This window comes from Excalfactoria chinensis, chromosome 13 (assembly GCF_039878825.1).
Source record: "Excalfactoria chinensis isolate bCotChi1 chromosome 13, bCotChi1.hap2, whole genome shotgun sequence".
In the NCBI taxonomy this organism is placed as follows: domain Eukaryota; kingdom Metazoa; phylum Chordata; class Aves; order Galliformes; family Phasianidae; genus Excalfactoria; species Excalfactoria chinensis.
The window spans coordinates 10,235,023-10,258,059 of NC_092837.1; the positions used below are offsets into that span (position 1 = coordinate 10,235,023).

The 23,037-nt window shown below is 39.2% G+C and overlaps 1 protein-coding gene across 1 annotated transcript in view; it reads left to right on the forward strand.

Moving 5' to 3' along the window:
* ATP10B (ATPase phospholipid transporting 10B (putative)) overlaps nt 1–19,503 on the forward strand; it is a 45,787-nt gene extending 26,284 nt beyond the window's left edge. The window contains exons 9-21 of the mRNA XM_072348002.1: nt 1,452–1,631; nt 2,185–2,770; nt 3,286–3,392; nt 4,111–4,237; nt 5,712–5,896; nt 9,527–9,839; nt 11,018–11,094; nt 11,613–11,738; nt 13,063–13,263; nt 14,995–15,075; nt 15,203–15,307; nt 15,781–15,968; nt 18,595–19,503. Coding sequence (XP_072204103.1) covers nt 1,452–1,631; nt 2,185–2,770; nt 3,286–3,392; nt 4,111–4,237; nt 5,712–5,896; nt 9,527–9,839; nt 11,018–11,094; nt 11,613–11,738; nt 13,063–13,263; nt 14,995–15,075; nt 15,203–15,307; nt 15,781–15,968; nt 18,595–19,096 — 2,778 coding nt within the window. The 3' untranslated portion in view covers nt 19,097–19,503. The remainder of the gene's footprint in view (nt 1–1,451; nt 1,632–2,184; nt 2,771–3,285; nt 3,393–4,110; nt 4,238–5,711; nt 5,897–9,526; nt 9,840–11,017; nt 11,095–11,612; nt 11,739–13,062; nt 13,264–14,994; nt 15,076–15,202; nt 15,308–15,780; nt 15,969–18,594) is intronic.
* Nucleotides 19,504–23,037: the final 3,534 nt, after the last annotated feature.

Genomic DNA, 23,037 nt, shown 5'->3' on the forward strand with positions numbered 1-23,037 from the left:
AAAGAAAATCGGATAGGATTAGGAGAGGCTGACATCCGTGTGTACAGATTTTTGCTTGTGAATTTCATTCTAACTGTGGCGGTGCATGAGCAAGTTGTAAGAATAGCTGAGCAAACAGAGGATTTCTAATCATCAATATTTAGAATATTTAGAATTGAATGTAATCCTCAACGTAACGGGCAGCAGACAGCTACCTGTTGTCTGTTGTATTATGATGCTCTTAAAGGGTTTTTAAAGAATGACCATTTTAACTTTTCAGCTTCTTGAGTCCTTCTAAGAGACCTGAGCAGATACTTAAGAATCAGGCCCTTCCCTGGTGCATATCAATTTTCTAGAGGAGGGACTGTATCTGCATTTGAATATTCCCCAAATATAAAAGAAGCAGCACGAAAGCACTGAACCAGAATTTCCTGTAGGAGGAAAGTGCTTTATCTTCCTTTATATTTGGATTTCAGCTGAGTTCTGTGCTTCGACAAAATGAGCAATAGATTTATTTTCAATTATTAGGACAATTTAAGAACCAGTATTCATGTTTGCAAGCGGGAGTTAACAATGTACCATTCAGCTCAGCACTACGCAGCCATAAAGGTGGTTGATTGATTGCTGCTGCATATTTAGGGAACTCACGAAAACTGTGCCAGATTGAACAAGAAGAGTGTAATAGCTGAGATGAACTAGAAAGCAGCTAAATCACTTTGTCAGTTCCATAAGGAATGCATCCAAAAGTCTTGGCTCACAGGGAAGTGTCTCTAACTTGGGAAGCTCCAGTTAAATATGGCCCTGAATTAAATCCAAACCACACTCTGCTAACATGAAATTTCCATTAAAAGTAGTATTCCCACAGCCCTACATCAGATTAAATTGTAGATAGGTGACACTGTTAAGTAGTTTGGCTTGTGAATTTAGGTTTGATTATAGACAGTGTGGTGGTAAAATTACAACACCATTTCAGGAACAAATGAATTATGCGTGCATTCATTTATTTGTTGTAAAACTTAGGAAGGACAGTTTGAGACAATTCAGGTGACTCTGGAAACAAAGCTGTATTGTAAACAAGCCATAAGCCATCTGTATTCTCTATTGAAATAAAAATTCCCACTCCCCCACTGACATGGGAGATCCCAAATGCATTTTCATCTGGGACGCCCTTTAATTTGTTAGCAGTTTCAAAATTGGGGGTCATATTATAGACTATTCTTTGGACAGATCTCAGAAGATATAAAATTCTGAAACTTGCTTCTGTTTTAAGGAGTATTTCCTCCATGATAATCTAGTTATGCAGCTCTTAGAAATCCATCCTTTTCCCCTAGATATTCAATAAAAAGGCTTTTACCTTACATAATTCTAGGTGTGAACTCAGCAAGAGACAGCAAAAACATACTGAGCTGAGAGCTCTTTCTTGGTGACAGCTGTAAAAGCAAATAATTCTCCTTAAGTAACTTCTTTTCCAGGAGAAGGATGTGACTCCGGATAGCAGGCTGCTGAGGAGAGTGAGGGAAGCTGCACTGCGGACTGAAAACCTCTCTCCTTTTATACATATGAAAACTGCCACCTCTCTCACTGACTTTTTTCTTGCCCTTGCCATCTGCAATACAGTCGTGGTCTCCACAGCTACTGAGCCAAGACAAAGGGTAATCTAACTTTGATTAAGTATTCAAGGGGAAATGATTATGCTTGCATTTAACATAGAGCAGTGTTCAGTGAAACCTGAGCAATGGTTATTTTGGGCACTCTTCTCTAGTTCTTTTACCTTTTGTGCAGTGTGTACCGTCTCACTGCCAATGTACATCCCTACCCAACAAGGCTCTTTATGTTTGATGAATAGCTATGACTACCATGCTATCTGCACTTTCCCTTTTAGATTTAATGTTACATTTACTGTAATAAATATGCCGAATGTACTGGGTTTTCTCTTATCTCTCAGGCCGTTAACAGAATTACAAGAGCCTTGATTCCTTCTCTACTTCAGAGGCAGAGACACAAATCACCATCAAATTTGGATCTCACTTCACAAATGACTCCTCTACTGATTTCCCCTAACACAGTTAAATAGAAAAAAATGCACCTCTCTTTTATTAATGTCGTTTAGATGCAAAGAAATATGTTGCAGTTTTGGAAATTATCTTGTAGCTCCCATTTGTTTATTTTTAACTGTGGTAAACCAAGATTTTCTCATATTTCTAGGTTACAGTCCCACCACCAATAAAACCCTCAGGAATCACCCTGGAGAAGATCCATCAGATATTTCAGCGGCTGAAACTAGTAAGCCTCAGTCAGTCTTTTTCATCTTCCCAGTCTAGTTCAGACCTAGGAGCTAGCTTCAGCGCAAAGAACACCGAGGAGCATCTTGCTACACTGGACTGCTGTGACAATGATGACGGCTGCTGTGACAGTAGTAGGGGAGCTGGGCTCCAGGACAAGAGCAACACAGATATTGGCAGTGCTTCCTTGGATGAGGTTTTTCAGTCCGCTACCCATGATACCTTGCCAACAGACTTTTGCTATGAGGCTGAGAGCCCAGATGAGGCAGCGCTTGTCTATGCCGCCCAAGCATACAGTTTTACTTTAGTGTCCCGGACTCCCGAACAGGTGACCGTACGGTTGCCACAGGGCACGCTTCTAACTTTTGATATTCTCTACACTTTGGGATTTGACTCAGTAAGGAAAAGGATGTCTGTAGTGGTGAGACACCCTCTGACCAAGGAGATCATTGTCTACACAAAAGGAGCTGACTCTGTTATAATGGACTTATTGGAGGACCCTGGCAAAGGTAATTAGCCAAAAAGCTATTTCTGTTATGTCTCCTACACAGAGGCATAAGAAGTCTGCAGTACCCGTTTTTGCATGAAATATTATATCTAGGCATCAGGAGTATAAAAAAAGAACAAGCTCTCCATGGTGTTATCCTTGCAGATCAGAACTGAGGTGCTTATTTAACCTGAGGAGTGCTGAGAATATGGAATAGGCTAATTAAAATTCACTGACGATGCTAACCCGTGTGGATTGTGTACTCCGCAATAATACTGTCATAAGGAGCTGACCATGGTATTTTAGCTTGTCAGCAAGAGTGCTATAACATTAAAAAACAAACAAACAAAAGGCAAGTAATGTAATCTTAAAGGAAACAAGGAACCTTACTGAACTTTTGGTTTATGCAACCCACAGCCACTTTCAAGGGAACTGCTGTTACACCGAAGTCCTGTTGTCACTAATGTCTACCCTTAGGTCATTAAGTCTGAAATGATCTGTGCTTAACACAGGGAATCTTTTCCTTGTATTTCACAGCTGACACTAATGCAGAGAGGAGAATGAAAAGAATAAAAGACAAAACACAGAAACATTTGGACTACTATGCACGTGATGGCCTCCGAACTCTGTGCATAGCTAAGAAGGTAGGAAGGCATTCCCTAACATTTGTGGGTTTTATCTGTATGTGTCATTAGATTTATTAGAAAAACGCAGTAGTTATAACGCTTTGTTCTTTAGAAAACAAGACAGATTGAGCACATTTTCTGTCCCTCTCTTTGATTTCTCTGTATTCTTTTTCTCTTCTTTTTCTCCAGTGTTTGGCCAGTTTGGGCAGACAATGGATTCTTCATCAATGTCAGTGCATTAATTTATTTATCTTGTGGTAACACTAACTGACCTTCTCTAGCTAGAGATTCCAGGAAAGAAACAAAGTCCATAAGAGAGCCAACCTTCTGTTTTGCATGGCATTCAGCTTTCCAAATCTTGTCCTCAGCTTGGGTCAGTGCACTTTAGCCTGATACAGAAGGTGTCTGTGCAATAAATGGATCATATTCAAACACTCAAAAAATGTAGAGCAGTCTTTAGAATCTATGTGCTCCAGTTTGGACTCCCAACTAAGGGCTGTGGAAACAGCAGTTTCTGTAGGCCATGTTTTTAATTCTTAGCTCCCACAAATGGGAAGGCAAATCTATTTTACTCATTGCTCCTGTTTCTGCTATCTTAAATTGAAAATATTTCTGTTGTTTTGAAGACAACAGAGTACTGTATTCTATTCCAGGAGTTAAGTCTTACAATCCAGACTGTTGGCGTCCTTCTCTTATTTAAATTTAAAATGAGTTCTGTTTAAATTGTGTTATGCAGGTCTTGAGTGAGGATGACTTTCAAAGATGGGCCAATTTTCGTCAAGAGGCAGAAGCTGCAATTGACAACAGAGATGAGCTGTTAATGGAGACAGCACAGCATCTGGAGACCAAACTCACCTTGCTGGGTAGCTAAAAATATGAATTGTCATTGCATGAAGTATCACTTGCTCTCCTGTGATATTCTTGGCAATCAGACAGACTTATAGAGCTTATACTAGTTTATATCCAACAAGCTTCCTCTGAGGTTTGAAAATCTCAGGGCAAGAGTACACAATCCGGTGATGGTGTTTAAACAAGTTCTTACACATTTTGAGTAGCAGAAACTTTGTAAAGGTGTACTGAAACTTTCATGTGCCATGAGCAAAGAACATGTTCATCAGCTGTTACTGCGGCTCTGCTGACATGTTAGATAATGAAGTTCCCAAAATTTCATAGCATTTGTGTCCTCAGATAAACCTATAAAATGTTACACTTAAAGTTTATTTTTGAGCACGAATTCCAAGGGAATTTCTGTTCTAGAACTGCATTATATAAAATGGTAACTGCACAAAGTCATTCTTGCTAGCAAATTCCTGCTGTGGTTTCACTGTCATGTTTGCTTTTTGAATTTTATAAAATAGTGATATTTCATGTTAAAAGTTACCTCTCTGGTACTTGTGCATCGTCCATCACTGTAGTATCTTTTTCACATTCACATTATTCTGTTAAATTGCAGAGCATTTTAGTGCCTTTTTTCTTCTCTTTTCCAAATATTTTGGTCTTTAAGACTGGTTTTCAGATTCACCCCATTCTCATCTTTCCGTGAATACAATCCGTGAATTTCTGTGATTGCCAACTAGTGGCACTATGGCTTCTCATAATCTCTGCAATGATTTAAAAAATTAGAGTAATAACATTAAATGCCATAAGCAGAATGACATAAGAAGTAATGTAGGCCCTGTCAGAATCTGTTACCTTTGCTGACTCTGAAGGCTCTGTGTGCGTTCATACTTCATTTCACAAAAACTTATTTTAGCTTGAATCAATATCTGTAACACACCATGTTTATAGCATCTCCAAGCTGACCTCTAGTGGAAGAGATAAGAAGAAGAGTATTTTAACATTCAGGTGGTGATTTGGGTCTAGAATGAGTGTGGCATCTGTTTTTAAGTTTGCACATTTTAAAGAAGAAAACTTCCTGTAACTCTGCTTTTCCCTTTGATGAGTGGAGTCTCTAACTTGGCAACAGGATAGCATTCATTTAAATAGCCAAAGTTCATCTTTCCTGGTTGCTTTTATGGGGCTTGATGCAGTACTTTAAAAATGCATATGGTGTAATTCCTCTGCCAGTACATTGTCATTTTGGATTATTAAGAAGAAATGAAATGCATTGTTCTAGCATCAAGTAAAATGAAGAGCCAGAATTTGATTGATGACAGATTTAGGTCTTAATCCAAATGCATATTTTGTGCCTTTGTGTTTATTTGCTGGACAGTACATTGATTCAACTCATTATAAGCTCAGGATAATGACTGAATCGTTCTTCTTTAAGAAAAAGAAAGCAAGATGCTTTCCAAATGAAAGAAAGTCAGTTCACGTCTTCTTCTCCTGTTTGCCCAGGAGCAACAGGGATTGAAGATCGGTTGCAAGATGGAGTGCCTGACACTATCGCAGCGCTTCGAGAAGCTGGGATACAGATCTGGGTGCTGACAGGAGACAAACAGGAAACAGCGGTTAACATTGCGTATTCCTGTAAGCTCCTGGACCAAAGGGACACCGTCTTCACCATTAACACAGAAAATAAGGTGAGTACAGAGAAATAGAGAGTGCTGTCTCTCCATTTCTTCACAGCTTGCAGCTTGACACTGTTTTGCTTTAGGCTGCAACCACAAGTAAACACAGCTAAGTCCATGAAACTGCATTAGGCCATATACTCTCTAGACCAAGTGTAACAGGATGAGCCAGAACACAAGATAGTCATGTATAATTTAGTTCACTTAAAATAAAATGAGCTTCCCAAATAAAAACTCTCTTTTCTAAAAATGACCTCTCCAGTAAGCTCTGTAAAGAGAGTAATATGCTGTTGTGATTCATTATACGTGCAGTCCTGATAAACGCAGCATCCGATTCCTTCATAACATTGCTAGTTGTCTTTTCACACTGCAATGGAAATTTCAGCTGCAGTGGTATTACAAATCCAGGTGATATCTGTAGGAATTTGGGCTTTTGGAAAGTATTTGCATGAGTCAGTATGGGGGGAAAAAAAAAAAAAAAGCAGGTGTAGATTTAATGAAATTCAAGACTTTCTAGTTGTGTGTTCCCAAATAGGATTAGGCTGAATCAGAAATATATTGGTGAACAAAGGTGTATCTTTTTGAGTAAGTAACATTTCACCTTCTCCCATACCTAAATATAGTTCTTGTGGAGCAGCTGAAGATGCGGTGACTTTACTGACACTCCATCATGGCACTCTTAGTTGTAGATGCGCACAGATATTCCCTGAATTTACATGGGCAATGAGAAGGTCAGATGGTGGGAAAAGCAAACATGCTCCAAAATGAAAGTAATTACTTGAAGGGCATTACTGACAGCTCCCGTGACTCATGAAAATGCGGAGAACAATCAGTAGTGTAATGTATGGCTATTCCTAAAACCACCTGGACAGAGAAGAGAAACAGAGAAACTTGCAAAAAAAGTAGATGCCATTAAGGACAGTGAGAATTAAAAGCTTTAGGAAAACAATCCCTGCTTTTGCAGTTTTGAAGCAGCATTAGTAGGATACCAGAGAAACCATTGCTTTCAGCAAGTGGAATGTCCACCATGGTGCACAGCTTCATGTTTCATTGCTCCAGGCATCCTGGCAAGGCAGATGGCTTTGAGAGGCAGACTTAGGGATGAGCAAGTTCAAGCCAGAACCAATTGCAAAGGGGAAGCCAGTCTTTACCATTTCTAATGTCCAAAGGGCCATCTGTGCTGTCCTCATCCTTATTTTGCTGTTAATTTTTGCTGTTATTTTGCCCCTCGTGCTGTGAGGTACAGCACGGTCCTGCTCTGTCCTCTTCATGCAGCATGCACTTGTGAACCACACACAGCAGCAACTAGAGCTGTCATGAGACAAGCCCTTTTGTAGATAGGAGGTCAAAGGGAGCAGGCAGGGCTTTTTTTCTGAGCTAGGCAAATCACTTGTCATGTTTTCCTCCATTTTTCTCCCCACAGAAGATAGATTCCTAATCCAAGTTTGATTTTCTCCATAAAGCTATTGTGGGGATAATTAAATAATGTTAAAATACTGGCTGTTTTTCCTATGATAGGCAATTGTATGGAACAGTTAGATGGCCTACTTTCTAGCTTCTTTTGTCTGCAGCTTGTAGCTCTCCAAAAAGGAATAAAATCCTATGTAAATGTCTCTCTCTTTTAATGTCACGGAAATAGGGAAACACACAAAGATGATATGGAATTTGGCACGGAATGCATTCCTTGCTTCAATGTGTAATTTCATTTGATACGCATATCTGCTTTAACGGAAGGCAGAATGAATATATTTAGGATGGAAATTAGAAGATGGTTTCTGTCAGAGGGGGAATGCTGCAAGCAGCACCACCCCACCTCCAGGAAGCAGTTACATGTGCCCACCTACAGCACCCAGTAGTGCCATCAGGCTGGGTCAGGTGCACTCTGCATGCACAGAGGTGCTTGCATGAATGTATGTGGTTCAAAATGAAGCCAAGGTCACAAGTTCTGGGAAGCTTTCTGATAGCTGCAGTGGGGAAAAACAAATGATACAAACAAAGGTTTCTCCTTTCACAAAAGCCCTTTAATTTTGATAAAGTTAACTCTTAAACTACACACCCATTGAAGTGCAAAGCATTTGGTGGGGGTTAATAGAAGATTATAGCTGAAGTGGATTCATGTGGAAAATACCACAGCACTTCTTTATACCTATGGGTAATCATCTTTCAGAAGTTCATCTTTGTTTGTGCTCATGTTCTTCCCCTGCAGGATTCTGAATTCAGGAGGTTGAAATATTTTAGCATCTTTGCCCGTTTTTCATTTTGTTGTCTGAATCAATTTTGAACACTGCATCGAGAAATCCCAATCTCTTCTGTGCCAAATAATTTCACCCAACCTCTTCTAGTGCTCAGGAAGATGTGAGGCTCAAGAAGAGGAGACAGTTCCAAGGGTGGCAGTTGGAGAACCACAGTGACAGCAGGAAAGGATTGTCTTTCCAGCCCTAATCCCAGCAGCTTATTGAAATGCTGGAAATTAGCCATCTTCCAGTAAGGCACAACAGAAGCAGGCAGTTTGGAGGGATTCATTTAAAAATGAAAACCCCAGCAATCCTGGAATTTCCCATAAAATTTTTGGTTTGCTCACAAAAAGCATGATGTCGCTTCAATATTTTTGGGAGATTTCAGCATGCAGGCTAGATGTAGCTCTTTATTAGGTGTCAGAGGAACATTTGATTCCAGAACCTCCCACTGAAGTGTAATTTAAATCTTGCAAACATCCTACACATCTACCTTATGCAACATAAAGTGAAAATAACGTTTCAGAACTGAATCATCACTCAGTAAAGCTGACAAAGAGGTAGGAAAAGGAGTGATTAGCTCCTCAGGTATTCAGTGCTGTGCCACAGAAGGAGGACTTTTAGCACTAACAGGCAGCAAAATAACTTTCAGACCATTGTGGCGTCTTTCTGATAGTTGTGCGCCAAATTGGGAGATCTGTAGGGGAGCGGTAAAAGTGCCGCCATCAATTGGCATGGGATGCAGCATGGGTTGTGCGCGTGATGTGCGCGTGTGGAAAGGAGCTCTGATCCAAAATGAGGCAAATTTGCTAACAGGGAAAGGCTTAGCTTGTGTCTGAGGCACAGAACGGTGTAATACAAAGCTTTATTTCTGTCCCTTTGACTCAGATCTGATCTGTGACCTAGAAAAGGCCAAACTGTCAAAGTTACTGAGTAATTTTGAACAGCTGAACCTCTTGTTTCTCTGCCATCATTTATTTCTGAGGGAAGCAAGAGCTGGAGTATCTCAATTCATTCACATCAGAGCTTGTTTTAAAAAAATCACCTTTAACAACAACAACAACAAAAAAAAAGATTTTTTTGTTTGTTTGTTTTTCTTTCTGAGCTCTCAGCATTGCAAATAGAAATATGTCCTCCTGAAAAGAACTTATTTGCTGTTCTGAAATAATGTCACCTTGTAGGTAACTACATGATAAGATGTGCAGTGTTTTCACTGAAGGATTTGATGTCGTCACTGGAATAATCTCCAATCTGATGAATTAGTGCCTTTCTCAGTCGGTTTTCCCCAGTGTTCATCTGATAGACTTCAACCCACTGCACGATTATATGAACACACACTCTGTAAGGTGCTGTGCTGTGAAGGGAGATAGAGATAACTATTTCTAGCAACACTTCTGTTTTCTCACAGGAAACTTGTGAATCGCTCTTGAATTTAACCTTGGAAGAAGTGAGGAAGCATTATGAGATTGAAAAGCCACAAAGGAAACTTTTTGACTTTATCTCAGCATCTTTACCAGCCTCTGAGACACCCGGCCCTGAATTTGGGCTGGTGATCGATGGAAGAACGCTGGACATAATCCTGCAGGGAGGTCTGGAGGAGCGGTTCCTGGAGCTGGCTCGGCTCTGCCGCTCGGTGCTGTGCTGCCGTTCCACCCCCCTGCAGAAGAGCATGGTGGTCAAGCTGGTACGGAGGAAGCTCAAAGCGATGACCCTGTCCATAGGTATCGCTCTTTGGAATCTTACAGCAGAAAGAGGGAAGCGGGTTCTTTCCCTGTGAGTTATGAAAATGTATGGAATGTGTACATTGCGTGAGCTACTTCTGACTCCCCTTGGATAGGCACAGTGGAAAACAAGTACTGAATAATCTTTCCTGATTGATAAGCATGTGGAAGTCCTCCTCTAGCTTTCAGTGAGCAAATACGAACCCCATTTGAACAAGATGAAAGCACTTTGTGTTCTGTAACTCAGTAGCCCCTTTCAAGCACAGCAGTGCAAATGTGTACACATTCCCTGTGGAATCCACTCACCTAGGGAAGGAAAGCAATCAGAAATAGTTGCTGTTTCGTGTTTTCACAAAGGCCTTTTCCTGACAGTTTTTCCCAGCTGGTTAAAATAGCATTATTCCCAGAGTAACATTAAACACCGACTCCTTTGCATTTTACCTTCAAATGATGTGAAATGTGTTGAGTTTCCTGATCGCTGTTAGTAAGTGATCCTGCTAAAATCCTTGCAGAATTGATTTTTATGACTTAAAACTAAAAAGTACATCTCTGTGGACCAAACAAGGCATATAAGTAAAGGAAGAGCCTGGTATGTTAAATTTCTTTCTTTGCCTCAGATTTCAAAATACAAAGCTTCAGCTTTCCACTCCATTTCATTTGCTTTACCAGGTAAACTAATACACAGTCTCCACATTGCAGGCAATCATTGCTGTTTCTTTCCATGCAACTTTGGTCATGTATTCAGCATATTGCAGAAAGTTGAAAAAAGCAGAATAACTCCTGAAATTGGCTTGTTACATTGTCAATTGCAACAAAATTTGTCATATAATTCAGAGTTCAGTGAAATAATAGGGTGCTGCAAAGCATGCTGTTGAACATATGGAGTTCACCAAGCAGAAATGTACAGAACAGTGCAGATGTAGAAGGTGTCCAGGTGTCCATTCCACCAGCCAGCTGGTCCCAGTGCCAGGCTGAGGAGGATGTTCCAACCAAGATCAGAACCTACAGGTCATGATTGCTTGATGCCACCAATTGCCTTAATGAAGATGCATGGTACAACAGAATAGCCTACATTTAACAGCACAGCTGCGATTGGTGGTTGTTTTTTAGCTCTGGCATAGGCATGTTAAGCACCCTTTCTTGTGCCTTTATTGTTCACTTCTGTCTTCCCTTTCTAGGTGATGGTGCAAATGATGTAAGTATGATTCAAGCAGGTGATGTTGGAATTGGAATATCTGGCCAAGAAGGCATGCAGGTATCACTTCAGTTTACTTCCTCTTCTCTTCTGTCAAATAGGCTCTTGCTTGTTAATAAGTTTCATAGTAGTCCTGTTATGAGTACCACATTAAAGAAGCAGGTTGGCATCATTACTGTCATAAAAGAATATGCAGTCTATAATTATGAGTCCAGATAAAAAAGAGAGTTTGAGCCAACAATTACCACGCATGGAGAAATAAGTGTTTGTTCATAAGCCTGGAAAATTAGCAGATGCCTGTCCACTTTTAGGTTAGCATCTGGTCTCTGAACAGTCTCTGCTATAGCATTTTCAGACTTTGCTGATTTTCAGTGTTTTCTGCCTCAGATTCTTTGCCACATATCCCCGTTCCTTATTCTCATCAGACGGAGAGTTCTGCAGACAAAGAAATATCTCGATTATTTTTATTACAAATGTGCAATGGCAGAAAGTTGTTTCAAAGTCCATATACAGATTCCATCTTGCTGGATGGGAGAAAAAGATTTACTGTAACGTAACTCCTGTTCTTTCTACTGAAGGCTGTGATGGCTAGTGACTTTGCAATATCCCGATTTAAGCATCTCAAAAAACTGCTTCTCGTCAATGGACACTGGTGTTACGCTCGGCTGGCAAAAATGGTGATTTACTTTTTCTACAAAAATGTGGTAAGATGATTAAAATTCTGGAAGTTTTCATCCTTGTAAGCGCTATGTAAAGGCCTGTTTTAGGTTTGCTTTTGAAGACCTTGATCTCTTATTTTTATTTTATGAAACTGCAATTCCTGTCTCTCCACTTTGCAGAAGTTTAGGGTTTGCTATTTCCATCTTAGTAATGTGCTGCATAAAGAATTGAGAAAAATATGGAATCTAAATATCTATTGAAATAGCATTATTCCATGGGGGAAAAGGAACTCAAGGTTTCGTAATTCCATATAGCAGTTCAAGAAACTTTATTAATAATACCCATGAGTCTCAAAATAAAATTTGCATAAGGAGCAGCAGATTATTAGTGCTGGAATTCAGAAGATGACTCTGCAGTAAGAAACGATTGCCTGTGAAACCTGATTTTTTGCATTTAATTTGATAGGAACCACTTGCAAGCAATGATGCAGTCATATCTGGCATTTTTATTAAAAATTTAATGTATATGCAAATTAATGGCACATTGAAGAATAATGTAAAGTGCATAAAACTTACAGCAGTACAGTTTCTGCAAGGCTGTGCAAACAAGTCCATCTGACATGAAATGTACTCTGAGCATGAAAGACTATTTACTAAGAATTCAAAGCATCCATATTTTATTTTTTTTATATGTAATTTTGAATAAGGATTATGTCCTGTCAGTGTTAACGTTTGTAATGGAAATGGAAAATTTTCTTTTTCCTAACTGGGCACCCTTTCAAAGTTCAAAGGAAACTGCAATGTGAAATAGCTCTCCAGACCAGGATTCTGCTGTTCTATTATCTCCTTGGTACCATTAGGGAGCAGGAGGCCTTTGATTCCGCATTGACAGCAAGCCTCTCAAAGGATTTTAAAGTCTGGCACTCAGAGCTGTGAACAATTTGTTTAATTATTCTCTGATATTTTCTTTAAGAAACCTAACAGCTTTTATAAAGCTGTATCACAGTGGGTCAGTGTGAAGCTGTCCCTTAAGATATACTGCTTTATGGAACAGCGTGCAGAGATGTCTACTGAAAGCATTTTTAACTAAAATAATGTATTCTTTGGAAACTGTGTTAACAACCAAATGTGCTGCATAAGCTTCTTTGATGGGACGCTGGGAGGTGTAAACAACCTGCACATTGCAAACTAAAGGGTCCACATGGTGGTGGGAGAGCATAAAGGAGAAGCCACAGGAAATGTGCATCTCCGCTGCCTTCACAAGCCAAAGAGAAAGTACATCAGCATGAAGGGATGTGCTTTTGCACATACAAGGAGCAAAAGTTCAGCTTGTAACAGAGCATTGGGTTTGTACTTGCTTCTCCCACAGTGCTACGTCAATCTGCTCTTCTGGTACCAGTTCTTCTGCGGGTTCTCAGGCAACACAATGATAGATTATTGGCAGATGATTTTTTTCAATCTTTTCTTCACCTCGTTGCCCCCTCTGGTCTTTGGGATTCTGGATAGAGATGTTTCTGCAGAAACACTCCTGAGCTTGCCTGAGTTATACAAGAATGGGCAGAATTCAGAGGTATGTCTTGATTCCTGAAGTAACTGCTTGGTAAGCCAAATGACAGCGGTGGTTTTGGTTTTGTGAGGAGGGAGGGAAGAGTTTCAGACTCAACTGGAACTGAATGATCTATTTATATATTCTATTTTACTGATATCCACAAAAAGAAGGGTTAATTGTAACTATCAGAAGAGCTCCTAGGGAATATACAACTGAAGTTCCATCTTGGGAGTTAGTCTGAGTGCTTGTTTAACGTTGGTAGATGCAAATGAAAAGGTTTATTCTGCCATTAAATATATTGAGCAATCTGATTTGGTGCAAGTGTGCTGCATTATATTAAACAAAGTGACATACTAGTGAATCAGACCTGTATTTTTTGTTTCTGATGTGAAGAAAAGATGATGGAGCAAACACGTGGGCATGTATTATATTTAAATACAGCACATATAGAAAAATGTCCAAATAGACAAAGAAAATAGAACGAGTGATTAAAAAGAGAAATATAACAATTGGAGGTTGAAACAGTTTGGCTGGTTCCTGACTAAACTCTGCTGAGATTTGGAGTTTCAAACAGTCTCAATGTACAGAAAAAAATCTTCTTTTAAAAGACCACAGCCCACTGAAAATAAATGTAAACCCTTAAGTCAATGAACAGCTAGAATTTTATTTTCTACTCTTGTGTTCAGAAACAGGCCAGTTAAATATATAAAGGTTTATGTCAGAGTTAGGTGTTCAGGTTGTTCCAAGCCAAAGGTGTTTCATTTATTTACTTCTTTTACTTTAAACTGCCAGAAATGGTAACGCTCAGAAAATATACGTGTAAGATTACATTAAGTTTTTTCTCATATTGTCTGTTAGGTTTAGAAAACTGGTCTAATCTCTGTATGCTTATGACAAATGCATATATCTTTATATGTATATAATATATGTGTGTGTGTTTGTGAGTTTGTATACACAGCAACACATATTCCCAAACTGTCTTAATGTTTTCAATTGGAAATTATAAAAATGAAAATGGGCAAAATTTGAAGTGCTCTTTGTTTTAGATCATGAAATGGCAAGGTAGTTAGGAACTGTTTCTGTCTCTCCTCATAGTAGTTGCTTTCCTTGTTGTGGACTGTGTTTTTTATCACTAACAAGTACTTTGGGGTTCACGTCATGGTTAGTAATGTTTAGAAGAATCTAGTCAATTAAGTGGAAAACACAAAGGTTTTTTGTAGGACTTCCCTTCTTAAGAGCTCACATATGCCATCGTGAAGAGGTCATTATTTCTGATTTGACATTACATCTGCCTTGAAACAGTAGGACCTTTCCATCTGTCACTCCCAGAATGTTTGTGGCATCATAGGTTTTGCAGTCACATTAAAATGGTGCAAAACAGATGCACCAAGGGAAGGATCCTTAAAAAAAATTAATTTCATCCAACTCTACAGGAAGAGCTGTTTTGGAAAAGAATTTGAGGAATGGGATCCTGTGGGGAAGGATGGAAGCAGTGATTATATCCCACTTTACAACCCCTAGCTGACTGGCTAATCTTCCCTGTAATCTTACTGTCTAGTTAACAAAGAGAAAATGTCTGTTCAGGGATAAGTCTTTGCTCTAAATCACCTGTTCAAGAGGCATTTGCTCATGAAGAGAGACCAGTTAGCTATAATGAGTAGCTGAGCAGAAGAAAAACAAACAAGTATGTCTGCAGGACAGATCAGAAATGTGTATGCCATCATAATGACTGTTGCCTGTAAACTCCTACAGATATACAAGCTGTCGACTTTTATTATTACAATGTTGGATGCCTTCTATCAAAGCCTCGTTTGCTTCTTTGTCCCCTATTTGGTAAGTACAGGGGTCATTCATATCCTCAGACTCCCATTCTCTGTGAAAAATAGAAAAGAAAAAAAAAAAAAGGAAACCATCTTCTAAAAAGCCATGGTTCATTGCAGTCTACTTGCCTGTTTTCTAGGCATACAAGGATTCTGACATCGATGTGTTTTCCTTTGGAAACCCCATCAATACTGTTTCCCTCCTGACCATCCTTTTGCACCAGGCTCTAGAAATGAAAACATGGGTACGTGTTTGGCCTGTCTTAACCACATGACTTTTTTTTTGCTTTTATTTTCTAAATATAACATATTGTAGAGACAAAGGGTTTTCTTTCAGAGTCTTTTATGTTAATTCTGCATCACAAAAAGTAAATAACATATGCAGTGAGACTTCACAATATGTCAGAATTTATTATTAGCCTCGGGGTAATAGCTTTGTAAATGCACTTCTGCTTTGCCTTTGGACTGGCCAGTACACCACTTTTACATATTTCAGTAACATGAGCAGAACACGTTACTTCAAGAACTGTAACGGTTGTCACTGTTGTCTCATAAGTTAATTGCCAGGCATTCAGCCTGCACTTTTCAAGAGGATGGATCTATAGGTTACCTGCTTTCTAGTCTTTATTTTTCTTGTGTGTGTGTGTGTACTGTCCTGTACTCAGGGTCAGTGTCTTAAATGTATTATGGTCATGTTATGGTCCTTTTGTTCTTACAGACACGGTTCCACTGGATCACGATAATTGGAAGCGTGGTAATTTACTTCGTCTTCTCTCTAATCTACAATGCTGTGTGCGTGGCCTGCAACCCTCCCACTGACCCATACTGGATAATGGAGAAACAGCTTTCAGAGCCCACATTCTATTTATTGTGTCTTATTACCCCAGCCATAGCACTCTTACCAAGGTATGAGCAAAGCACTCTTTTCTTCTCAGTTTTCCTTTTGTGAATTTGTAGGCATTTGAGTGAAATAGCAATGCCTGTAGGTAGGAGATATGTGAGGCACACTTTGTGCAGAAACAGGTTGTTGGTCTGGAAGTCAGAAACTTGGGTTCAACTTTCCAGTTCATGAATCATTAATTTATTCAGTCATATAGCCCTAGATAAGTCAGTTACTGCCTTCATTTTCCCATCAGAAAAAAAACTTTCTTTCTGGGTGCTTCAAAGTTCACTGGTACAACTCCTTTATATATTTGTTCATTGTGAAAAACACAATGTGGTAGAGCAGATGAAGGCTAGAAAGCAAGTCTTTGAAATATTCCTATGTGCCTTGAAAGTTACAGAACGTATTCTGTTGCTTCTGCACATTATAGTGCATCAGTACGCCAAATTTAAGAAGGTTTCCATATCAAATACTTTCCTACATCCAATCCAGAGTCTTAGTTTTATTCTGTGTGATTAGTCAGATATGGTAGTGATAACTGTAATTGAAATTAAATGATATTTGGAGGAAGGTTAATTATTTTGATAGTTTCCAGGGAAAAGCTGGCTTGAAAACCATGAATCTGTTTTCATATATGTCTATGATAACCTTACTACTTTTTAATGCTTAATACCTTAATCACTCTTTAAGATACATTTTGCCTGAGCTGCGCCACTTTTCACATCTCAAATTTAAATTTAAAACTTAAATTCAAAATTTAAAAATGTTATTTCTGCTTAGACAAAGTAATGGATCTGTTTGACTGACTTGCTAATACTATTCCCGTACTAATTGTGATGGAGTAGCACAGCATGCAGGAATTGGAAGAATCAATACAACGTTTTTAGCACTTGTTGTTTGTAATGCTGTAAAGAATTTAAATTTGAGTATTAACTTCATCTTAAAGAAACTCTCTAAGGAAAAATGGTATTTCTCTTCAAATTACTTTTATTTCCCCAGCTGAGTGGAGATGCCTTTGTGATTTCATGTTACATTATATAACTTCAGGTCAGGATAAACAACACACAGGTCAGTGAGGTCTCATGTCTTCTAGGCAGAGCATCATTTTCCAGACTTTTTCCTGTGTGATTTTTGTCTTCCTATCAGACCACATTCACTGTGTCATTTTTGACCCTGGGCTTTCTGCTCAGGTCTGCATCAAATGCATTGTTAAGAATTTAAGAATCCATATTGAGAATTCAGCAAGGTTAGAATTGTTGGTTTCTCAGCAGAATACTGAGCCTAAAGATTTGCATCTTGATATCTTCAGAGTTGGAAAACTGCAGTTCCATCATGTAGACACCAAAGATTATTTTCTCAGTCCTCAGTTCACAGAATATCCAGCTCCCAGGTTCAGGTACAACTTGGCTGTGCCAGCATATTGCAGTGTATCTCACACTGCAGGGCTGTGGGAAGGGCAGCAGCAAGCAAAGTCTGTTGGTGAGATGTCCTTCCACTCAGTCTGCCAGCAATTTGCACATAAGACACAGAGAACAACTTGAGAGTAAGGACAGAGCCAAATGTGATCCATACCTCGTAGGCATTGGTTCTCTGTAGTTGTTCTTTTAGCTGCCCAGTTGTAACTAGCAACTGCACAGTTCTCTGATCTGAGATGGTATGAGCCTGACCATAGGCATGGCTAATACAGACTGGATATAAGGAAAAAGTCCTTTCTTTACAATGAGGGCAGTGAGGCACTGGCACAGGCTGCCCAGAGAGCTGGTGCTCCCTGCAGACCCACAAGGTCAGGCTCGATGGGCTCTGAGCACTTAATTGAGCCAAAGGTATCTCTGCTCACTGCAGGGAAGTTGGACTAGATGGCCTTTAAAGATCCCTTCCAACTCAAACAGTTCTATTACTCTATGTATTTTTTGTATTCCTATTTATGCAGAGAGGAATGAGAAGTCCATTGCTTTAAGAGCCCTTTCTGTACTCAGTCTGACTTGCTGGCATTTTTAACACTGTATGCTTATTTATGTATATATTTAGCAGCCAGATGCAAAAATGACACCTTCATTAATGCAATTTCAAAAAGCCCCGATGTTTGCTGTAAAATCTGTGTAAAGGTCACGTATGTAAAGGTCAAACCCAATTAGAAACATTTTGAAAGAGGCTTTGGTTTTCAGATAAGATCGTCATAATGTGGAGAGGTGTATGTACTCTCACTGCACACAATATACAGCTATATAAATTCTCTATCCTGCATTGGCAAGTAGGACACAGCATTTTTACTGCTTCCTAAGCAAATGCACAGGCTGATTTTAAATTTCTGGCTTTATGTTTTCTATTAATTTTAGTAGTATAATCTCAAGCTCTGCAACTACTGAATCACATAGCAAGCTTCTGTGTACCTTTCTTGCACTATTCAGTGACCAAATGGTTCTAATATCACGTATATAGTATTTGTATGCTTGTAGTTGACTCCATACAGATGAAGATAAGTGTACAGTTGCATTAACATCCAGAATCCCACTTTTAACTACCGAGTATAAGATATCTATCAGAGGCCAGAATAGCATTGGAAAACTAGTGACAGGATTTGTGTTAGACAATGCAGACTGTGGGAGAAGACCACTGCTAAGACAACTCATTCTCTTCCTCTTTCATTAGATACTTTATTTTTGCTCTTCGAGGAACCTTTGGAGCATCCCTGATTCTGAAAGCTCAGCAGTTAGATAAACTTCCTAAAGGGCAACGGGATTGTGAGATCCAGAGACTGAGGTCAAGAAAACAAACTACTTCTGATGCACCTGTAGCGTCACCAGCACCTAATGAGGACCTTGACCAAAGCATCGGCCACTTATGTTTTTCACCATTTTTACATCCAGCAGCAGCATCTGTACCTCAGGTGGATGCAGGAAGTCAGGGACTTTTGGCCTCTGAGGTGAATCCTCTCAGGAAATGGGCACATGAGGAAGGATACTATTTTTTTAACAGGTGGGCAGAGGAAGAATCTACAGACTCTTCCACAGGACCTCTCTCTGGCTGTTACACCCAAGCACCCAGTGGATTAACATCTCCTGGACAGGAAGGTGGCAAACTAACTAAACTAAAAGCTAAGAATTTTAAATCTGGAAGCCATCGTCGATCTGTGAGTGCAGTGACACTCTGAAGATGCATTCAGGGTTCCTTTTCTGGACGTGGTATCTCTGCTCTGCAGCCCATTTGGAGAAAGACAGCTTCAGGAAAACAAAAATTGTTTACACTTAATCATAATGCTCACTACAAAAGGAGAGAGAGGTGTGGATTTACAAACTTACTGGAGTAGTGCAATAGGATTTCTAATATTCAGCTTCTCTTAAGTGCATATATCATTGAAGGTGACTTCTTGATCTTCCTGGTATTGTGTCATTTGAGAAAAATTACAGAATCATTAAGCAATTGCTGAGAATGCTACAATTACTTTCTTTCATCCAGGAATAATTTTTCTTTCACAATATCGGTGAATAACTGCACTAGTGATGTTTCCATGTTGGAATAATAGAAAGAGAATCCATTCAACATTAAGCAAGTCTTAGAGTAGCACACCCTACTTTAAATTTTACTAGAAAAGTCTTAAAAAGACATTACTAGCTTCAAAATTACAGTTCTAACAGGAAAAAGAAAGTCTCCTGGTGCTGCAGAATCACAGCATTTGAAAGAGACTAGAGAATATTCAATTTTTTTTAATATGTAGACTTCATACACCTTAGAATATCAGATCTACCATGCTTCCCCTGCACAGTAAGCTCTGTGTTTTATGCAGGCGCTGGTTTTACCTGAGACTTAACAAAAGGAGAAGGCAGTTTATGAAATACAAGAATGCAAATACAGAACTGCAAGAACTGACAGCATAATTCAACAATAAATGGAGTCTACTTCTTCATACCTGCAGAAGTAAACAGACATAACTCTGATTCAAAGATTTATGTTCCAGAATGTTAAAATTCTCCCTGCTTTTTCACCTGGAAATCATTTTGTTCCTTTAATTCCCTGTCTTATCTTATATTGCTGCTGCATTCAATCAAGTATAAATTATGTTTTTTCCCCTCAATTACTTACATTCAGTAGTTGACGGAGATACTAATGACAAAGATTTTGACAAGTAATATATGAAGGTTCACTAACCACATTGCGACAAACGGTATAAAATGACCAAAATATGCATAATATGTTCCTCTTTTGTTATCTCTGGGCAACAAGATGCAAGGAATTAAAAAACACAAAAAGTCACCTTCATCACTACCTATTGCAATGCAATTAAAGGTGACTTTGGTATTTCTTATAGAAATGTTGACTAGTAGTTCCCAATTATTCTTCACAATGTGGGGTGAAAATTTAATCATGTTTTGAACTAAAGCCATCTGCACTTCTGTGGATCTATCACTGTTTCTGATTTAAGTATGTTTTTAGCTTTTTATATGTATGCTATTTTAGCTATTTGCCACCTATCATAATGTGTGAAGTCTGTTTAATATCGTCTATAACAAACAGTAATTCACCCTCTGTGTGTTACAGTACTATAACTAGAGTCCTCAAGATGTTACTTTAATGCAACTCAGGCAAGACTGAGCAGCATATCGGCCACTGGGATTTCTGGTAGCCAGAGCAAGAGCACAGATAGTACTCTAATTGATAAAGTATTAATTGTCAGCAGTAAAGCAATTTAGAAGGAGATTCTTGTATGATGTACAAATGAAGGGAATTGGGCATAGCTGAGATTATTGTTAATGGGGTGTGAGATTGCTCAGATGTTTGCTCACTAGCTGGTAATGAACCTTGGGTGACAAGACTTAAGATCAAGCCTACAGTTCACAGCTGTGTTTTTGCATTAAGTGGTCCGTTTACTTAAAGATGACAATTTCTTGTTATATATTTTATTACAAAATGTGAAGCTTTTTATAGTAATAAAATGTAACATGGTCATGACTTGGTGTGTTGCTGGGAGTGAGACTAACATAGGAAGAGTGGTTTTGCTGCTGTACCCAAGAGTGGCATGTTTTCAGAGACAACAGCTCTATCTACTAGGCCTTGCTGGAGGTGTCCTTGTCATAAAGCAAGGGGACTGAACACATAAGGAAGCGATCTGTGGGCAGACAGCTTATATTTAACAAATTCTGAGAGACCTGTAGAGATTCCGGAAATCAAAGCTGAGATGTTCACTTTTTCTTAACAGTGCTTCTGCAAAATAATTCTGCCACGCATTTTTCCAGGACAACTGGGCTTACATTCAGTAACAGCATATTGTTGAAGGGTCTTCCTTTACAAAGAATGGGAAGAAAGAACTGCTTATGATCTCCACTGAAACAGTCCCTGACAGCTCTAGAGAGATGAAGTCCATGCTGCCTCAAGTACTGAAGGAGAAGTCCCTCTCTAACTAGCTTCCAGACTATGGCCAAAAACAGTTACTTCAGTCAAAAGACAGAAAGGAGCTAAATTTGCATGGATGCCTTGAATGATTCTATAGATGGATCTGCAGTCTGTTCATTCTGTTGTGTGGTAGATAACAAATTGGTCCAATGGGTTTATTCACTCGAAGAGTCTACAACACAGAGGAAAAATAATGCTGGTTCCCAAGGAGGGAGAAAGGTGAAACAACCAGAAATAAAAGGGGCATCAGGAAATATCAGGGAAGGAGCTGGCCTCTGCATCATGGCTGACTCCACAGCTGTATAAAGCTCTCGCCAAGTACATCTCCTGCTGGGTGACAGTGCTACCAGTTCTCCTCTGAAGCAGGTACTGCCCATAGTTCAGGACCTGTGCTCACTGCTAAATAGCCGATCTCTCCTATGCTCCTGGGTAAGTAGTGATCATGAACACTCTCTTGTTAGAAAGGCAGTGGACAGGCACTTCCCTTTGATCAAGAGATAAATCATTCCCTTCAGAGAAGAGACTCTGAATATAATCATTTTATTATTATTATTATTTTCTTTTTCAATTAACAAAAGCCTATAGTGAAAAACCAAAACCTTCCAATGTGTTGTTTGCAGAAGGGACATATGTTTACTAAATGTGTTCTTTAGGCCTAGATGGACTTTCAAAATAGCTTTTTATTTAAAGATGTATTTAGTAACACTGTCGAGATTTAAGTTCCATTAGTTTTATGCGAACTCTTCACAACACGCGTCTCATGTTTTAATACATGTTTCTATAGTCAGTGTTGCATGTACTGGACTATAAAATCACTGGTTTTTGTGAAGTCACAGCATATTTTTCTTATGGTCTATCATATTATGAAAATAATGATACTGCATAAGCAACAGTGCTTTGAGCTATGCAGAGCTATATCTCTATGGCAAACTGAAGGCAGTATCTCATACATAGCTGGATAGGAGCTGATATACCAACTAAATTGGCTCAATAACAGATGTAATCCCATGCTGCTTGCAGTGGTCAGTGAAGAGCCACCTATCGTGTTCTCACAGTGGTGAGTCGTTTGCGTGTTTTGATGCAAGGAGCAGGAAATACACATGCATATATATACTTTGTTGATGCCTGCCTTAGCATCACAAGCTGAATATATGCTCCTTGACAGCTGAAATCTGCCTGGTATCCACAGTAACTCTTCCAGTCTAAAATCCAGAATTAGTCAGGTGGGATAGGAGGAAGAATCCAATTTGTTTTATTTCTCAGAGTAATAAGCAGAAGTAAAAGAAATAAAAGGGGCTTTTAGATTATGTGGAAAGAGGCATGTATAATGCTGCAGAACAACAACAATAACAAGCATTTTTCCCATGGACAAATTGCATATATTTTGCTACTTCATTGGTTGATGCTGCACTGTTTAACTCATTTTTTGATTGCAGTTCAAGGTGGCATGCTGAACTATTTGCATCAGGGTAAGGTGACTGCAGGCAGGATGTGGCTTGATTAGGTGCTTGTGAGTAGCACTGATGAGTAAAAACATAAATTCAGAAACAAGAGATGCTTGAAGTTAATGATCTCAGAGGGTGGGTCTTGGAGAGCTGGCCAAATAGCACTGAAGATCTGTGAAGTACTTTTGACACTGGTAGTGATTGGAGCTTGCAGCAATTATGAGGACATGTGACCACCATGAACAAAACTGCCCAGTTC